The sequence below is a fragment of the Salvelinus fontinalis genome, chromosome 1, assembly GCF_029448725.1.
Source record: "Salvelinus fontinalis isolate EN_2023a chromosome 1, ASM2944872v1, whole genome shotgun sequence".
Lineage (NCBI taxonomy): Eukaryota > Metazoa > Chordata > Actinopteri > Salmoniformes > Salmonidae > Salvelinus > Salvelinus fontinalis.
This window is the reverse complement of record NC_074665.1, coordinates 2038172-2056017: the sequence shown is the minus strand read 5'-3', so window position 1 is coordinate 2056017 and position 17846 is coordinate 2038172. Positions and strand designations below refer to the sequence as shown.

General features: G+C 47.7%; 1 protein-coding gene across 1 annotated transcript in view; it reads right to left on the bottom strand.

Moving 5' to 3' along the window:
• Positions 1-17846, bottom strand: part of lyst (lysosomal trafficking regulator) — a 264577-nt gene that overhangs the window by 105278 nt on the left and 141453 nt on the right. Inside the window, exons 26-34 of the mRNA XM_055935436.1 lie at positions 16237-16435; positions 15665-15796; positions 14893-15409; positions 14544-14696; positions 7139-7319; positions 5881-6050; positions 4475-4705; positions 2724-2890; positions 1134-1286 (exon numbers count right to left, since the gene is read on the bottom strand). Of these exons, the coding sequence (XP_055791411.1) occupies positions 1134-1286; positions 2724-2890; positions 4475-4705; positions 5881-6050; positions 7139-7319; positions 14544-14696; positions 14893-15409; positions 15665-15796; positions 16237-16435 (1903 nt within the window). The remainder of the gene's footprint in view (positions 1-1133; positions 1287-2723; positions 2891-4474; positions 4706-5880; positions 6051-7138; positions 7320-14543; positions 14697-14892; positions 15410-15664; positions 15797-16236; positions 16436-17846) is intronic.

The window sequence follows — 17846 nt, the reverse complement described above, 5'->3', positions numbered from 1 at the left end:
CTGTTTAATCAGCTTCTTGAAATGCCACACCTGGCAGGTGGATGGATTATCTTGACAAAGGAGAAATGCTCACTAACAGGGACGTGAACAAATTTGTACACAACATTTGAGAGAAATAAGCTTTTTTTGTGTATATAGAACATTTCTGGGATCTTATAATTCAGCTCATGAAACACGGGACCAACACTTTACATGTTGCGTTTTATAAGTTTGTTCAGTATGATCCACTAAACATCTGGTTACTACAAAGCGGTTACCATGACAACCACGTAAATAACCATGACAACTCCAACGGGTAGAACTCTCATGTCCCTGAGATCTGTCAACTGTAAACGGACAATCAACTAGTATTATTACTCTACACCTTGAGCAACACAGTCCTATGCTATTGGCACTAACTAACTAACCAACCATGGGATATCCTATCACCTGAGATGATCTTGGCACTAACTAACCAACTAACTAACCAACCAACCAACCAACCAACCAACCAAGGGATATCCTCTCATCTGTGATGGTATTGGCCCTAACTAACTAACTAACTAACTAACTAACTAACTAACTAACTAACTAACTAACTAACTAAGGGATATCCTCTCACCTGTGATGGTATTGGCCCTAACTAACTAACTAAGGGATATCCTCTCACCTGTGATGGTATTGGCCCTAACTAACTAACTAAGGGATATCCTCTCACCTGTGATGGTATTGGCCCTAACTAACTAACTAAGGGATATCCTCTCACTTGTGATGGTATTGGCCCTAACTAACTAACTAAGGGATATCCTCTCACTTGTGATGGTATTGGCCCTAACTAACTAACTAAGGGATATCCTCTCACCTGTGATGGTATTGGCCCTAACTAACTAACTAAGGGATATCCTCTCACCTGTGATGGTATTGGCCCTAACTAACTAACTAAGGGATATCCTCTCACTTGTGATGGTATTGGCCCTAACTAACTAACTAAGGGATATCCTCTCACCTGTGATGGTATTGGCCCTAACTAACTAACTAAGGGATATCCTCTCACCTGTGATGGTATTGGCCCTAACTAACTAACTAACTAACTAAGGGATATCCTCTCACCTGTGATGGTATTGGCCCTAACTAACTAAGGGATATCCTCTCACCTGCGATGCTCTTGCGTTTCTGGTAGATGGCATGGTGAGAAGAGGTGGGCACGTTGACAGAGCTGCTCAGCTTCTGAGGGTCCTGATTAGCTGTCGTCTTTATGAACTCAATAGCTGATTGGAGGACGCGGAACTGCAGGGCCACCGCCATCTCTACAGAAGGAGAGAGAGAACGAGAGAGAGAAGGAGAGACAGAACGAGAGAGAGAACGAGAGAGAGAAGGAGAGAGAAGGAGAGAGAGAGAGAGAGACAGCTCTCTTAGAGCCTTACCCAGAAAGACTCACAGCTCTTAGAGCCTTACCCAGAAAGACTCACAGCTCTTAGAGCCTTACCCAGAAAGACTCACAGCTCTTAGAGCCTTACCCATAAAAACTTACAGCTCTTAGAGCCTTACCCGGAAAGACTCACAGCTCTTAGAGCCTTACCCAGAAAGACTCACAGCTCTTAGAGCCTTACCCAGAAAGACTTACAGCTCTTAGAGCCTTACCCAGAAAGACTCACAGCTCTTAGAGCAGGGGTGTCAAACTCATTCCACGGAGGGCCTTGTGTCTGCAGGTTTTTGGTTTTTCCTTTCAATAAAGCCCTAGACAACCAGGTGTGGGGAGTTCCTAACTAATTAGTGATGTTAATTCATCAATCAAGTACAAGGGAGGAACGAAAACCCTCAGACACTCGGCCCTCCGTGGAATGAGTTTGACACCTGTGTCTTAGAGCCTTACCCAGAAAGACTCACAGCTCTTAGAGCCTTACCCAGAAAGACTCACAGCTCTTAGAGCCTTACCCAGAAAGACTCACAGCTCTTAGAGACTTACCCAGAAAGACTCACAGCTCTTAGAGCCTTACCCAGAAAGACTCACAGCTCTTAGAGCCTTACCCAGAAAGACTCACAGCTCTTAGAGCCTTACCCAGAAAGACTCACAGCTTTGGGTTCGTCTCATCACAGTACCCTACTCTCTACTATAGGTACCAGGCTATAATGTACCACAGTACCATACTCTCTAATATAGGTACCAGGCTATAATGTACCAGGCTATAATGTACCACAGTACCCTACTCTCTACTATAGGTACCAGGCTATAATGTACCACAGTACCCTACCCTCTAATATAGGTACCAGGCTATAATGTACCACAGTACCCTACTCTCTAATATAGGTACCAGGCTATAATGTACCACAGTACCCTACTCTCTAATATGGGTACCAGGCTATATCTTACCCTGGGTTCGTCTCATCACAGTACCCTACTCTCTACTATAGGTACCAGGCTATAATGTACCACAGTACCCTACTCTCTACTATAGGTACCAGGCTATATCTTACCCTGGGTTTACCACAGTACCCTACTCTCTACTATAGGTACCAGGCTATATCTTACCCTGGGTTTACCACAGTACCCTACTCTCTACTATAGGTACCAGGCTATATCTTACCCTGGGTTTACCACAGTACTCTACTCTCTACTATAGGTACCAGGCTATATCTTACCCTGGGTTTGTCTCATCACAGTACCCTACCCTCTAATATAGGTACCAGGCTATAATGTACCACAGTACCCTACTCTCTAATATAGGTACCAGGCTATATCTTACCCTGGGTTCGTCTCATCTTGGACGTCTCCATGAAGCCCAACAGTGTGATCAGGTCCTCTATGATCCTGAAGTATTGAGCACCAGAGGAAGAGCAGGAGTGGATGGTCACCGCGACCAACAGCTGTTGGATATCTACCACCAGCAGCTTGTAGTCGTTCAGAGGTATACTGAGGAGAGAGATGGACCAGAGGTATACTGAGGAGAGAGATGGAGGTATACTGAGGAGAGAGATGGACCAGAGGTATACTGAGGAGAGAGATGGAGGTATACTGAGGAGAGAGATGGACCAGAGGTATACTGAGGAGAGAGATGGAGGTATACTGAGGAGAGAGATGGACCAGAGGTATACTGAGGAGAGAGATGGAGGTATACTGAGGAGAGAGATGGATCAGAGGTATACTGAGGAGAGAGATTGATTGAGACAGACAGATCAGAGGTATACCGAGGAGAGAGATTGATTGAGACACAGACAGATCAGAGGTATACCGAGGAGAGAGATTGATTGAGACACAGACAGATCAGAGGTATACCGAGGAGAGAGATTGATTGAGACAGACAGATCAGAGGTATACTGAGGAGAGAGATTGATTGAGACAGACAGATCAGAGGTATACCGAGGAGAGAGATTGATTGAGACACAGACAGATCAGAGGTATACCGAGGAGAGAGATTGATTGAGACACAGACAGATCAGAGGTATACCGAGGAGAGAGATTGATTGAGACAGACAGATCAGAGGTATACTGAGGAGAGAGATTGATTGAGACAGACAGATCAGAGGTATACCGAGGAGAGAGATTGATTGAGACACAGACAGATCAGAGGTATACCGAGGAGAGAGATTGATTGAGACACAGACAGATCAGAGGTATACCGAGGAGAGAGATTGATTGAGACACAGATAGATCAGAGGTATACTGAGGAGAGAGATGGATTGAGACACAGATAGATCAGAGGTATACTGAGGAGAGAGATGGATTGAGACACAGACAGATCAGAGGTATACTGAGGAGAGAGATGGATTGAGACACAGATAGATCAGAGGTATACTGAGGAGAGAGATGGATTGAGACACAGACAGATCAGAGGTATACTGAGGAGAGAGATTGATTGAGACACAGATAGAGAGCAGCGTGTGGAGCCATGCATGGCAACCCCTGGCAAACAGGTCGTTCTACTTAGCAAAACATCACTGGTGCATGAGTTCTAGTTTCAAATGAGGCCATGCAACGAAATCTGTGGTTGGTGCAGCTACATATTCATCTATATATTATATACCAGATATAAAACTCTGTGTGATGAAACAAAAATAGAACTGTTTGGCCATAATGACCATCGTTATGTTTGGAGGAAAAGGGGGGAGGCTTGCAAGCCGAAGAACACCATCCCACCGTGAAGCACGGGGGTGGCAGCATCATGTTGTGGGGGTGCTTTGCTGCAGGAGGGACCGGTGCACTTCACAAAATAGATGGCATCATGAGAAAGGAAAATTATGTGGATATATTGAAGCAACATCTCAAGACATCAGTCAGGAAGTTAAAGCTTGGTCGCAAATGGGTCTTCCAAATGGACAATGACCCCAAGCATACGTCCAAAGTTGTGGCAAAATGGCTTTTCACATTTTTAAAATAAAGTGGTGATCCTAACTGACCTAAAACAGGGAAATTTTCCTCGGATTAAATGTCAAGGAATTGTGAAAAACTGAGTTGAAATGTATTTGGCTGAGGTGTATGTAAAGTGTATGTACTAACCCGTGCTCCATGCCGTTGAGGGTAGACAGGGTGTTGAAGAGGACGTAGAGCAGGCCATGATCCAGCAGTATGTCAGCCAGTTTGGGACAGGCGTTGACCAGCTGCAGTAGCATACAGAGCACGTTGTGGACCAGACTGTTCTCACACAGACTGTTCTCGATTAAACCCAGCACTGGGATGATACAACGCTTCCGGAAGGGACTGATGGTCTCCATGTCCTCCAAGTCCAGACTGAAAAATACAACAAGAATAAACACCGACACCTCCATATTGTTTCTGTTTCATAACCGCCTCCTCCAGGCCCCTCCCCTCCCTGTACTAACTCCTCCTCCAGGCCCCTCCCCTCCCTGTACTAACTCCTCCTCCAGGCCCCTCCCCTCCCTGTACTAACTCCTCCTCCAGGCCCCTCCCCTCCCTGTACTAACTCCTCCTCCAGGCCCCTCCCCTCCCTGTACTAACTCCTCCTCCAGGCCCCTCCCCTCCCTGTACTAACTCCTCCTCCAGGCCACTCCCCTCCCTGTACTAACTCCTCCTCCAGGCCCCTCCCCTCCCTGTACTAACTCCTCCTCCAGGCCTTGTTCCCTCCCCTCCCAGTACTAACTCCTCCTCCAGGCCTTGTTCCCTCCCCTCTCTGTACTAACTCCTCCTCCAGGCCTTGTTCCCTCCCCTCTCTGTACTAACTCCTCCTCCAGGCCTTGCTCCCTCCCCTCCCAGTACTAACTCCTCCTCCAGGCCTTGTTCCCTCCCCTCCCAGTACTAACTCCTCCTCCAGGCCTTGTTCCCTCCCCTCCCAGTACTAACTCCTCCTCCAGGCCTTGTTCCCTCCCCTCTCTGTACTAACTCCTCCTCCAGGCCTTGCTCCCTCCCCTCCCTGTACTAACTCCTCCTCCAGGCCTTGTTCCCTCCCCTCCCTGTACTAACTCCTCCTCCAGGCCTTGTTCCCTCCCCTCCCTGTACTAACTCCTCCTCCAGGCCTTGCTCCCTCCCCTCCCTGTACTAACTCCTCCTCCAGGCCTTGTTCCCTCCCCTCTCTGTACTAACTCCTCCTCCAGGCCTTGCTCCCTCCCCTCCCTGTACTAACTCCTCCTCCAGGCCTTGTTCCCTCCCCTCCCTGTACTAACTCCTCCTCCAGGCCTTGTTCCCTCCCCTCCCAGTACTAACTCCTCCTCCAGGCCTTGCTCCCTCCCCTCCCTGTACTAACTCCTCATCCAGGCCTTGTTCCCTCCCCTCTCTGTACTAACTCCTCCTCCAGGCCTTGCTCTCTCCCCTCCCCTCCCTGTACTAACTCCTCCTCCAGGCCTTGTCCCCTCCCCTCTCTGTACTAACTCCTCCTCCAGGCCTTGCTCCCTCCCCTCCCTGTACTAACTCCTCCTCCAGGCCTTGTTCCCTCCCCTCCCTGTACTAACTCCTCCTCCAGGCCGACAGGTCGTCCAAACAGCATCTCCAGGAAGACCTCCAGCAGGCCCTGAGTCCCCTGGTGCAGGTACAGCTGATTGGCTAAGAGACTGAAGCCATGGTTCTTCAGGAACTTCTCCTTCTGCTCCTTAAAAGCTCGGCTGAAGTAGGCATCCAGGAGCTGGAGAGAGGAGAAAAGAGATAACCCAACATAATGTCATCCAGGAGCTGGAGAGAGGAGAGACAGTAAGCTGTTAGAGATACCATACTGGCATCCAGGAGCTGGAGAGAGGAGAGACAGTAGGCTGTTAGAGATACCATACTGGCATCCAGGAGCTGGAGAGAGGAGATACAGTAACCTGTTAGAGATACCATACTGGCATCCAGGAGCTGGAGAGAGGAGAGACAGTAGGCTGTTAGAGATACCATACTGGCATCCAGGAGCTGGAGAGAGGAGAGACAGTAACCTGTTAGAGATACCATACTGGCATCCAGGAGCTGGAGAGAGGAGAGACAGTAACCTGTTAGAGATACCATACTGGCATCCAGGAGCTGGAGAGAGGAGAGACAGTAACCTGTTAGAGATACCATACTGGCATCCAGGAGCTGGAGAGAGGAGATACAGTAACCTGTTAGAGATACCATACTGGCATCCAGGAGCTGGAGAGAGGAGAGACAGTAGGCTGTTAGAGATACCATACTGGCATCCAGGAGCTGGAGAGAGGAGATACAGTAACCTGTTAGAGATACCATACTGGAGAGAGGAGCTGGAGAGAGGAGAGACAGTAAGCTGTTAGAGATACCATACTGGCATCCAGGAGCTGGAGAGAGGAGATACAGTAACCTGTTAGAGATACCATACTGGCATCCAGGAGCTGGAGAGAGGAGAGACAGTAAGCTGTTAGAGATACCATACTGGCATCCAGGAGCTGGAGAGAGGAGAGACAGTAACCTGTTAGAGATACCATACTGGCATCCAGGAGCTGGAGAGAGGAGAAAAGAGATAACCCAACATAATGTCATCCAGGAGCTGGAGAGAGGAGAGACAGTAAGCTGTTAGAGATAACATACTGGCAGAAGCTGGAGGGAGACGAGGACAAGGAGACACAGCAGCATTACGTGTAAAAGAACATGAGATCCCTGCAGAAGGCTTGGCTGAGGTAGGAGGAGCTGGGACATAACTGTTAACAGGCAACATAACACATAGTGGAAATGTGTTGGCCTGCGCCTTCCTCACTGTGTGTGTCTGAGCATTACAAGAGCACTAACCTTCATAACCCCCTGCTGGATGAGGGGAGAGGAGTGGTTGACGAGGACGATAAGAGCTTCAGGTTGGACCAGCTTGTCCATCACCTCCTCCAGCATCAGGTCCGGTAGTAGTAGCAGAACCCCTCTCAACAGGTCATATAGACCATAGCATATTAACACCAGGCAGTCCTCTGTACTGGTCCTGTAATAAAATAATAATAACTAATGTCATTACGTATCACATAAACCCCAGGAAGAGTAGCTGCTGCCGTAGCAGGAACTAATGGGGATCCTTAATAACCCCCAGGAAGAGTAGCTGCTGCCTTGGCAGGAACTAATGGGGATCCATAATAAACCCCAGGAAGAGTAGCTGCTGCCTTGGCAGGAACTAATGGGGATCCATAATAAACCCCAGGTAGAGTAGCTGCTGCCTTGGCAGGAACTAATGGGGATCCATAATAAACCCCAGGAAGAGTAGCTGCTGCCTTGGCAGGAACTAATGGGGATCCATAATAAACCCCAGGAAGAGTAGCTGCTGCCATGGCAGGAACTAATGGGGATCCATAATAAACCCCAGGAAGAGTAGCTGCTGCCTTGGCAGGAACTAATGGGGATCCATAATAAACCCCAGGAAGAGTAGCTGCTGCCTTGACAGGAACTAATGGGGATCCATAATAAACCCCAGGAAGAGTAGCTGCTGCCTTGACAGGAACTAATGGGGATCCATAATAACCCCAGGAAGAGTAGCTGCTGCCTTGGCAGGAACTAATGGGGATCCATAATAACCCCAGGAAGAGTAGCTGCTGCCTTGGCAGGAACTAATGGGATCCATAATAAACCCCAGGAAGAGTAGCTGCTTCCTTGGCAGGAACTAATGGGGATCCATAATAAACTCCAGGAAGAGTAGCTGCTGCCTTGACAGGAACAAATGGGGATCCATAATAAACCCCAGGAAGAGTAGCTGCTGCCTTGACAGGAACAAATGGGGATCCATAATAAACCCCAGGAAGAGTAGCTGCTGCCTTGGCAGGAACTAATGGGGATCCATAATAAACCCCAGGAAGAGTAGCTGCTGCCTTGACAGGAACTAATGGGGATCTATAATAAACCCCAGGAAGAGTAGCTGCTGCCTTGACAGGAACTAATGGGGATCCATAATAAACCCCAGGAAGAGTAGCTGCTGCCTAGACAGGAACTAATGGGGATCTATAATAAACCCCAGGAAGAGTAGCTGCTGCCTTGGCAGGAACTAACGGGGATCCATAATAACCCCAGGAAGAGTAGCTGCTGCCTTGACAGGAACTAATGGGGATCCATAATAACCCCAGGAAGAGTAGCTGCTGCCTTGGCAGGAACTAATGGGATCCATAATAAACCCCAGGAAGAGTAGCTGCTGCCATGGAAGGAACTAATGGGGATCCATAATAAACCCCAGGAAGAGTAGCTGCTGCCTTGGCAGGAACTAATGGGGATCCATAATAAACCCCAGGAAGAGCAGCTGCTGCCTAGACAGGAACTAATGGGGATCTATAATAAACCCCAGGAAGAGTAGCTGCTGCCTTGGCAGGAACTAACGGGGATCCATAATAAACCCCAGGAAGAGTAGCTGCTGCCTTGACAGGAACTAATGGGGATCCATAATAAATCCCAGGAAGAGTAGCTGCTGCCTTGGCAGGAACTAACGAGGATCCATAATAAACCCCAGGAAGAGTAGCTGCTGCCTTGGCAGGAACTAATGGGGATCCATAATAAACCCCAGGAAGAGTAGCTGCTGTCTTGGCAGGAACTAATGGGGATCCATAATAAACCCCAGGAAGAGTAGCTGCTGTCTTGGCAGGAACTAATGGGGATCTATAATAAACCCCAGGAAGAGTAGCTGCTGTCTTGGCAGGAACTAATGGGGATCCATAATAAACCCCAGGAAGAGTAGCTGCTGTCTTGGCAGGAACTAACGGGGATCCTTAATAAATACAACCAGAGACTAAACATTAAGCTTTATCACAAATAATTAGTCCCACAGCTGTCTTTTCCCTTTCTGGATGACGTTACGGTTCCAGACACACAGAACAAACACAGCCAGCGATAAGAGGGGTATTATACCTGGCTTGTGGCTATTGTCCTAGGAAGGGGGACAGGTGTTCTCTTTATTGGCAGTGTGAGGTGTTTCCCTGATGTGTTAACAGGACAGGTGTTCACTGTGTGATCAGTCCACAGAGCTCTGATCAGTCAACATAACACGGCTTCATAAACAGAGACAAGTCTAATATTCAATAACGGGCACAAACAGTCCACAACCCAGAACAGATAAAGCTTGAAACACAGCCTCACACAGCCCCCCCCCCCCCCCCCCCCCATTTCATATTCTTTTATACGAGGTCTTTAGATGAAAGCAGTGAGACACTGGCTAGGTCGGGTTCTATCCTACGCACACAGAAGATAGACAGATGATGACTGAACAGAGAGAGGAGAGAGACCGCGAGAGAGCGAAAGGAGAGCGAGAGAGAGAGCGAAAGAGCGATATGAGAACGAGTGAGGGAGCGAAAGAGAGAGAGGAGAGCGAGAGAGGGAGTGAAAGAGAGAGGGGACTGAGACATTGAGACAATAAAGAGCGAGAAAGAAAGAAAGAGTGAGAAGAGAGGATGTGGATGAAATAACTAATTAGCTGATGCACTTCGTTCACAGGGAGAGAGTTTTATTGGACTTCATCAAAGACAGCTTGATGACACTCAGCTGAGATGGAGAGATGAGACGGAAATATAGATAAAGAGGAGGGAGGGAGGGTGATTCTGTCAATTCAACAGAAACTCATCTTCACCGATGGTAGAGATACAGGACGCTTCGCAATGCGGAACCCTGTTCACAATATAGAGTCCACTATATAGAGCCCCATGGGTCCTGGTCAACAGTAGTCCACTATATAGAGCCCTATGGGTCCTGGTCAACAGTAGTCCACTATATAGAGCCCTATGGGTCCTGGTCAACAGTAGTCCACTATATAGAGCCCTATGGGTCCTGGTCAACAGTAGTCCACTATATAGAGCCCTATGGGTTCTGGTCAACAGTAGTCCACTATATAGAGCCCTATGGGTCCTGGTCAACAGTAGTCCACTATATAGAGCCCTATGGGTCCTGGTCAACAGTAGTCCACTATATAGAGCCCTATGGGTCCTGGTCAACAGTAGTCCACTATATAGAGCCCTATGGGTCCTGGTCAACAGTAGTCCACTATATAGAGCCCTATGGGTCCTGGTCAACAGTAGTCCACTATATAGAGTCCTATGGGTCCTGGTCAACAGTAGTCCACTATATAGAGCCCTATGGGTCCTGGTCAACAGTAGTCCACTATATAGAGCCCTATGTGTCCTGGTCAACAGTAGTCCACTATATAGAGCCCTATGGGTCCTGGTCAACAGTAGTCCACTATATAGAGTCCTATGGGGCCTGGTCAACAGTAGTCCACTATATAGAGCCCTATGGGTCCTGGTCAACAGTAGTCCACTATATAGAGCCCTATGGGTCCTGGTCAACAGTAGTCCACTATATAGAGCCCTATGGGTCCTGGTCAACAGTAGTCCACTATATAGAGCCCTATGGGTCCTGGTCAACAGTAGTCCACTATATAGAGCCCTATGGGTCCTGGTCAACAGTAGTCCACTATATAGAGCCCTATGGGTCCTGGTCAACAGTAGTCCACTATATAGAGTCCTATGGGTCCTGGTCAACAGTAGTCCACTATATAGAGCCCTATGGGTCCTGGTCAACAGTAGTCCACTATATAGAGCCCTATGGGTCCTGGTCAACAGTAGTCCACTATATAGAGCCCTATGGGTCCTGGTCAACAGTAGTCCACTATATAGAGCCCTATGGGTCCTGGTCAACAGTAGTCCACTATATAGAGCCCTATGGGTCCTGGTCAACAGTAGTCCACTATATAGAGCCCTATGGGTCCTGGTCAACAGTAGTCCACTATATAGAGCCCTATGGGTCCTGGTCAACAGTAGTCCACTATATAGAGCCCTATGGGTCCTGGTCAACAGTAGTCCACTATATAGAGTCCTATGGGTCCTGGTCAACAGTAGTCCACTATATAGAGCCCTATGGGTCCTGGTCAACAGTAGTCCACTATATAGAGCCCTATGGGTCCTGGTCAACAGTAGTCCACTATATAGAGCCCTGTGGGTCCTGGTCAACAGTAGTCCACTATATAGAGCCCTATGGGTCCTGGTCAACAGTAGTCCACTATATAGAGCCCTATGGGTCCTGGTCAACAGTAGTCCACTATATAGAGCCCTATGGGTCCTGGTCAACAGTAGTCCACTATATAGAGTCCTATGGGTCCTGGTCAACAGTAGTCCACTATATAGAGCCCTATGGGTCCTGGTCAACAGTAGTCCACTATATAGAGCCCTATGGGTCCTGGTCAACAGTAGTCCACTATATAGAGCCCTATGGGTCCTGGTCAACAGTAGTCCACTATATAGAGCCCTATGGGTCCTGGTCAACAGTAGTCCACTATATAGAGCCCTATGGGTCCTGGTCAACAGTAGTCCACTATATAGAGTCCTATGGGTCCTGGTCAACAGTAGTCCACTATATAGAGCCCTATGTGTCCTGGTCAACAGTAGTCCACTATATAGAGCCCTATGGGTCCTAGTCAACAGTAGTCCACTATATAGAGCTGGGTCCTGGTCAACAGTAGTCCACTATATAGAGCCCTATGGGTCCTGGTCAACAGTAGTCCACTATATAGAGCCCTATGGGTCCTGGTCAACAGTAGTCCACTATATAGAGCTCTATGGGCCCTGGTCAACAGTAGTCCACTATATAGAGCCCTATGGGTCCTGGTCAACAGTAGTCCACTATATAGAGTCCTATGGGTCCTGGTCAACAGTAGTCCACTATATAGAGCCCTATGGATCCTGGTCAACAGTAGTCCACTATATAGAGCCCTATGGGTCCTGGTCAACAGTAGTCCACTATATAGAGCTCTATGGGTCCTGGTCAACAGTAGTCCACTATATAGAGCCCTATGGGTCCTGGTCAACAGTAGTCCACTATATAGAGCCCTATGGGTCCTGGTCAACAGTAGTCCACTATATAGAGTCCTATGGGTCCTGGTCAACAGTAGTCCACTATATAGAGCCCTGTGGGTCCTGGTCAACAGTAGTCCACTATATAGAGCCCTATGGGTCCTGGTCAACAGTAGTCCACTATATAGAGCCCTATGGGTCCTGGTCAACAGTAGTCCACTATATAGAGCCCTATGGGTCATGGTCACACAGACAATAGGACAGAAGGAAGTAGAAAGGCCTCATGGTCACACAGACAATAGGACAGAAGGAAGTAGAAAGGCCTCATGGTCACACAGACAAGAGAACAGAAGGCAGTAGGCAGGCCTCATGGTCACACAGACAATAGGAATAATAGATACTAGCTGCCTGATGATTCCCATTGCTGTTGTATCACTAACATGGTGCCTGGGTGTAGGACAGTGACCGTGCTGAAAGCCTTGTGAGTGGACATGATCATTTATCCAGTTAATCTAAGAGTGTTGGGTTGATATCCACACGTTCATACCGTCATACTGTTTCTGTAGCATACCGGAGTATACCGTATTACCAAACGTGCACACTAGGGGCGCTATATATACACGTTTTTACACACAAAACAACGGAGGCAACAGGGATCTGGATCCAGGAGGGAATTGAATGTCTCTGCTGGAACCCGAGAAGCTTGATCTTGACATCTAGCCACTTAGATGGCAAGTTAGCAAACCATCTAACAGGGTAGTCTGTATAGGAGCATGAGATCTAACAGGGTAGTCTGTATAGGAGCATGAGATCTAACAGGGTAGTCTGTATAGGAGCATGAGATCTAACAGGGTAGTCTATCTAACAGGGTAGTCTGTATAGGAGCATGATATCTAACAGGGTAGTCTGTATAGGAGCATGAGATCTAACAGGGTAGTCTGTATAGGAGCATGAGATCTAACAGGGTAGTCTGTATAGGAGCATGAGACCTAACAGGGTAGTCTATCTAACAGGGTAGTCTGTATAGGAGCATGAGATCTAACAGGGTAGTCTGTATAGGAGCATGAGATCTAACAGGGTAGTCTGTATACGAGCATGATATCTAACAGGGTAGTCTGTATAGGAGCATGAGATCTAACAGGGTAGTCTGTATAGGAGCATGATATCTAACAGGGTAGTCTGTATAGGAGCATGAGATCTAACAGGGTAGTCTGTATAGGAGCATGAGATCTAACAGGGTAGTCTATCTAACAGGGTAGTCTGTATAGGAGCATGATATCTAACAGGATAGTCTGTATAGGAGCATGAGATCTAACAGGGTAGTCTGTATAGGAGCATGAGATCTAACAGGGTAGTCTGTATAGGAGCATGAGACCTAACAGGGTAGTCTATCTAACAGGGTAGTCTGTATAGGAGCATGAGATCTAACAGGGTAGTCTGTATAGGAGCATGAGATCTAACAGGGTAGTCTGTATAGGAGCATGAGATCTAACAGGGCAGTCTGTATAGGAGCATGATATCTAACAGGGTAGTCTGTATAGGAGCATGAGATCTAACAGGGTAGTCTGTATAGGAGCATGATATCTAACAGGGTAGTCTGTATAGGAGCATGAGATCTAACAGGATAGTCTGTATAGGAGCATGAGACCTAACAGGGTAGTCTATCTAACAGGGTAGTCTGTATAGGAGCATGATATCTAACAGGGTAGTCTGTATAGGAGCATGAGATCTAACAGGGTAGTCTGTATAGGAGCATGAGATCTAACAGGGTAGTCTGTATAGGAGCATGAGATCTAACAGGGTAGTCTGTATAGGAGCATGAGATATAACAGGGTAGTCTGTATTGGAGCATGAGATCTAACAGGGTAGTCTGTATAGGAGCATGAGATCTAACAGGGTAGTCTGTATAGGAGCATGAGATCTAACAGGGTAGTCTGTATAGGAGCATGATATCTAACAGGGTAGTCTGTATAGGAGCATGAGATCTAACAGGGTAGTCTGTATTGGAGCATGAGATCTAACAGGGCAGTCTGTATAGGAGCATGATATCTAACAGGGTAGTCTGTATAGGAGCATGATATCTAACAGGGTAGTCTGTATAGGAGCATGATATCTAACAGGGTAGTCTGTATAGGAGCATGAGATCTAACAGGGTAGTCTGTATAGGAGCATGAGATCTAACAGGGTAGTCTGTATTGGAGCATGAGATCTAACAGGGCAGTCTGTATAGGAGCATGAGATCTAACAGGGTAGTCTGTATAGGAGCATGAGATCTAACAGGGTAGTCTATCTAACAGGGCAGTCTGTATAGGAGCATGAGATCTAACAGGGTAGTCTGTATAGGAGCATGAGATCTGACAGGTGTAGTGGGTGTGTTATTCTATAGAGTAGTGTACCTGTCGTTGCTAGAGTCTTTGCTGTAGGCCCTCTCGTATCCAGGGGAGTACGAGTAGCTCTCCCAGTCTTCTGGTAGCGTGCCACGGTCGGCCACGCTGGGCCAGCGACCCAGGGCCAAGCTCCCATTCTGGGCAGGGAAGGCCAGGCCCAGGCTGGATGAAGGAAGGTATTAGACAAATTTTAAAAGGCAGAGTCAGTGATGTACAAAATAAACAGCAATATCTGTTTGATTTCTGCAACTATTATGAGAGGTGAAGTACGAGGCTAAATGTCTGATTTGGTTCCTATGGGCCCCAAAAGCACTTTATAAGGAAAAGGTGCCGTTTGGAAGCAGAAATATCCAGTCACCTGGCCAGGTTAGAGGAGCTCCTCTGAAACGATGTGATCCCCTTCAGACTGTCCGGCCTCTGTGGCACTTCATCGCTCGCCCAATCAAAACGGTCCTCAGATTCGGCACCGCCCACGCTGCCCTCAACCAGACTATCTACCTCCCCCCTCTCCTCCACCCCCTCCTCCCCATCTACCTCCCCCCTCCCCTCCACCTCCTCGATACTGATGGACGGGGTATGTCGTGCCTCTCCTCCCTCTCGGGAGTCACAGATGGTTTTCGCCGACTCACAGCTCGACAGAAGCTGTTCCTCCCCAATCCCTCCTCCTCCTCCTCCTCTCTTTAGAGTCTCTGTGCTTCCCAGAATCACCCCCTCTCCCTCCTGGCCCTCCCTGGGGCTCCCAGCCCCTCCATGGCTCACACAGGGCCTGAGCAACGGGGAGGAGTTGGGCGAGGGCGTCAGGTTGGCGGGCCGGAGGGACAGGAACTGGTCGTCTCCTCCGTGTTCAGGTGACGGAGGCTGAAGGTGGATGGTACCTTCAGAGGGAAACAGATGTACCTAAATTTAACGGTCCCAACATGTTTAACAGGAAAGGGAAAAGGTCTTGGCCAGGACAAGGTAATAACAAAGTGCAGAAGAACATGTACATTTGTTTCCTGGGAATAATTCGCGTACAGGTGTTCTGCACCAATGGAGAGTGAGAAACATGTCACTGCACGAAGACAAAAAGAGAAGAAGAAGAAGAATAACTAACTAAGAAGAGAAGAGAAGAAGAGAATGATTCTAGGTACCTTCAGGAAGAGGGTCCTCAGTGAAGACAGCCGTGGAGAGAGAGACTGCTGAGCTACCAGCTGATTTCCATCCACTGTTGATATTTCTCATATACATTATGGACTGGACTTTCTCCTGGTACAGCTTACCATCTACAGGACAACAGACAACATATATATACTGGTCCTGGTACAGCCTCACCATCTAGAGGACAACAGACAACATATATATACTGGTCCTGGTACAGTCTCACCATCTACAGGACAACAGACAACATATATATACTGGTCCTGGTACAGCCTCACCATCTACAGGACAACAGACAACATATATATACTGGTCCTGGTACAGCCTCACCATCTACAGGACAACATATATATACTGGTCCTGGTACAGTCTCACCATCTACAGGACAACAGACAACATATATATACTGGTCCAGGACCAGTATACAATACTGTCTGTGGTGTTAAGTCCTTTCAGTAACAGCAGACACCTTGGTAGAAAATGACTATTCAAAGTAAAAGTCACCTATTAAAATAGCCGAGTTTGACTTAATTAATTGAACCAGGAAGTGTGTAAAAAAACCCACCTATGTGTAGTGAGAAGTAGAAGCTTGTAGGCGTATGACAGACGTAGGTATTAGTGGGCGGGTGCACGGCGAGGAGGAAGTTGTAGACCAATCGGAGGAGGTCTAGGTCCGGAGGTGAACCCAACACTTCCTGGATGATCTTAACGAAAGACAGACACACTTCCTGTGGGATGGAGGTCAGGTGCTCGTCCCGATGCTCCTGGGGGACAAACACAGAGGATAAGGAAGTCTGATAGTTAACGTGTTAGAAAAGGCCAGAGGAACGTGCAGTCGTTTAATTACATTGACTTAAACAGTGAGTCATTTAGCAGACTCTCTGACCCAGAACCACTACAGTAGTGAGTCATTTAGCAGACTCTCCTATCCAGAGCCACTACAGTAGTGAGTCATTTAGCAGACTCTCCTATCCAGAGCCACTACAGTAGGGAGTCATTTAGCAGACTCTCTGATCCAGAGCCACTACAGTAGGGAGTCATTTAGCAGACTGATCCAGAGACACAACAGTAGTGAGTCATTTAGCAGACTCTCTGATCCAGAGCCACTACAGTAGTGAGTCATTTAGCAGACTCTCTGATCCAGAGCCACTACAGTAGTGAGTCATTTAACAGACTCTCTGACCCAGAACCACTACAGTAGTGAGTCATTTAGCAGACTCTCCTATCCAGAGCCACTACAGTAGGGAGTCATTTAGCAGACTCTCCTATCCAGAGCCACTACAGTAGGGAGTCATTTAGCAGACTCTCTGATCCAGAACCACTACAGTAGTGAGTCATTTAGCAGACTCTCCTATCCAGAGCCACTACAGTAGGGAGTCATTTAGCAGACTCTCCTATCCAGAGCCACTACAGTAGGGAGTCATTTAGCAGACTCTCTGATCCAGAGACACTATAGTAGTGAGTCATTTAGCAGACTCTCCTATCCAGAGTCATTTAGCAGACTCTCCTATCCAGAGTCATTTAGCAGACTCTCTGATCCAGAGACACTTACAGTAGTGAGTCATTTAGCAGACTCTCTGATCCAGAGACACTACAGTAGTGAGTCATTTAGCAGACTCTCCTATCCAGAGACACTACAGTAGTGAGTCATTTAGCAGACTCTCTGATCCAGAGTCACTACAGTAGTGAGTCATTTGGCAGACTCTCTGATCCAGAGACACAACAGTAGTGAGTCATTTAGCAGACTCTCTGATCCAGAGACACTATAGTAGGGAGTCATTTAGCAGACTCTCTGATCCAGAGACACTACAGTAGTGAGTCATTTAGCAGACTCTCTGATCCAGAGCCACTACAGTAGTGAGTCATTTAGCAGACTCTCTGATCCAGAGCCACTACAGTAGGGAGTCATTTAGCAGACTCTCTGATCCAGAGACACTACAGTAGGGAGTCATTTAGCAGACTCTCTGATCCAGAGACACTATAGTAGTGAGTGAATACATATGTACATTTATTGTACTGGTCCCCAGTGGGAATTGAACCCACAACCCTGGCACTGCAAGAGTCATGCTCTACCAACGGAGCCACACGGGACGACTGTCAATGATGGGTCAGACTATAATCTACCAACGGAGCCACACGGGACGACTGTCAATGATGGCTCAGACTATAATCTAC